The sequence below is a fragment of the Myotis davidii genome, unplaced genomic scaffold (genome assembly GCF_000327345.1).
Source record: "Myotis davidii unplaced genomic scaffold, ASM32734v1 scaffold887, whole genome shotgun sequence".
Classification (NCBI taxonomy): Eukaryota; Metazoa; Chordata; class Mammalia; order Chiroptera; family Vespertilionidae; genus Myotis; species Myotis davidii.
In genome coordinates this window covers 45,172-46,883 of record NW_006299307.1, presented here as the reverse complement: position 1 = coordinate 46,883, position 1,712 = coordinate 45,172, and the positions used below count along the sequence as shown (strand labels likewise).

The following is a 1,712-nucleotide window of genomic DNA, read 5'->3' as shown; positions in this document are numbered from 1 at the left end:
GGCGCCTCAGAAACAAACTTTCCCTGATAATCCCCTCCCCTGACGGCGCTGGAGGGCCCTGAGTATACTTGGTGTGTTCTTCTGCTATTTGCACTCAAAACCAGTCCTGGAGTCAGTTGAGGAAATACAAGATCCTGGCCAGGGAGCGTAGGAACTACATTACCCAGAAGGCCGGGCGTGGAATGCCACCAGGCTGAGCCAATGGAAGCTCAGAAAAGGCGTTTCCGTTTTTCCAGTTCTGGAGGGCGGGACCGGTAGTCCTGGTCGGATTTTGTCTTCTGTCTGTTTCGTCTGGCGGCTGGGGTCAGGAGTTCCTGGTCGCAGAGTGCCGTGGAGAAGGCGGGAGAGTGGTGTTCTCTGCCTCACAGCCCGTGGTGGGAGCCTGCAGGGGTGCGCACAGCTCACACGCGAGATTTAAGCGCCAGGCCTCGGACGGGACCGCCATTCCTGAGCGGCTGCTCCCTCTGCTCCCGCCCGGCTCAGCCCACAGAGGACAATGGCGGCGCCCCCGCTGAGGAGACGGGCTGAGGTGAGTTCGAGTCCCCCAGGCCCGCACCGCTTCCTCACACAGACACGACAGCCTGGGGACTGTATTTTTCTATCAAATGTGTTTGTGTCCCGTCATGAGATTGAGCGCCTGTCCCGTCCTGCACTTCAGTCCCGCGTGGAGGACCGTGAGGAAGGCGGAGGGGGGAGAGGAGTGTTGTGGCTTCTGAGGACACAACAAGTGCAGGGCAGAGAGGACGGGGGTGACTCGCATCTGAGAGTCCCTGAGGAGGTGTGGGGACTTAAAGTGAAGCATAAACGGACCCTTGTCTTTGTCTTGGAGGCAGGATCTAGGAGACTGCAGTGGTGTTGCTTGGCAGGAACGCTGGGCCCTGCAGGCATCGCCCAGACCTTAAATGGCATTGCTCTCTACCCTACCCTCCCCCAATGCTTCCCACCCAACCCAGCTGCTCTGCTGAGGGCCATCACAGTGAGTAATGGGACTGTGATGAGAGAGCAGCCTGCACTGGCATTAGGGCCTGGTGTCCACACTAACCAGGGGCCTTGGAGGAGGTTGAGGGGGGGAAGTTGTGTAAGGAGTAGGAATGCAGCTTATCAGAGAGACAGCTCTGGTTTCAATTGTCTCCATTCTAACAGGTTGGCGTGACATTTGAGGACATTGCCCTGTACTTCTCCAGGGAGGAATGGAGCCTCCTTGATGAGGGTCAGAGACAGCTGTACCTGAATGTGATGCTGGAGAACTTTGAACTTACATCCTCCCTGGGTAAGACCCTCACTCTCAACAGTGACCTGGACTTGGCTTTGCCATTTCCCAGGCCCCATCGCCCAAGGTGTGCTCGGTCCTCCCATGTAGACTGTGGTACTGCTTGATTTTTCCACTTTTCTGTGTAGTTGCTGTCCTGGGAAGGGTTGGTCTGTTTCTCCTGCTCCCTTCTATTCCTGAAGTCCCAATACTTCCCGCTCCACTAAATTACCAGGGAAGGACTTGTGGTTGGTAATGTTACAGGAAGGTAAGGGATTCCACCTAGATCAGTGAGGAAAGCATTTTCTATATTCCTGTTGGTCATTTGTACATATTTTTTGAAGAATTGTCTCTACATCCTTATCGTGTTTATTAACTATTTTTGGTTAAAGAGTGTTCTAACTACCCTGTATATTTTATATATTAATTGCTTATTACATACAGGAGCACATATTTTTGCATG

General features: G+C 53.6%; 1 protein-coding gene across 1 annotated transcript in view; it reads left to right on the top strand.

Moving 5' to 3' along the window:
* Positions 1–257: 257 nt before the first annotated feature.
* Positions 258–1,712, top strand: part of LOC102763266 (zinc finger protein 211-like) — an 8,982-nt gene continuing 7,527 nt past the window's right edge. The window contains exons 1-2 of the mRNA XM_006774827.2: positions 258–529; positions 1,144–1,270. Of these exons, the coding sequence (XP_006774890.1) occupies positions 497–529; positions 1,144–1,270 (160 nt within the window). The 5' untranslated portion in view covers positions 258–496. The remainder of the gene's footprint in view (positions 530–1,143; positions 1,271–1,712) is intronic.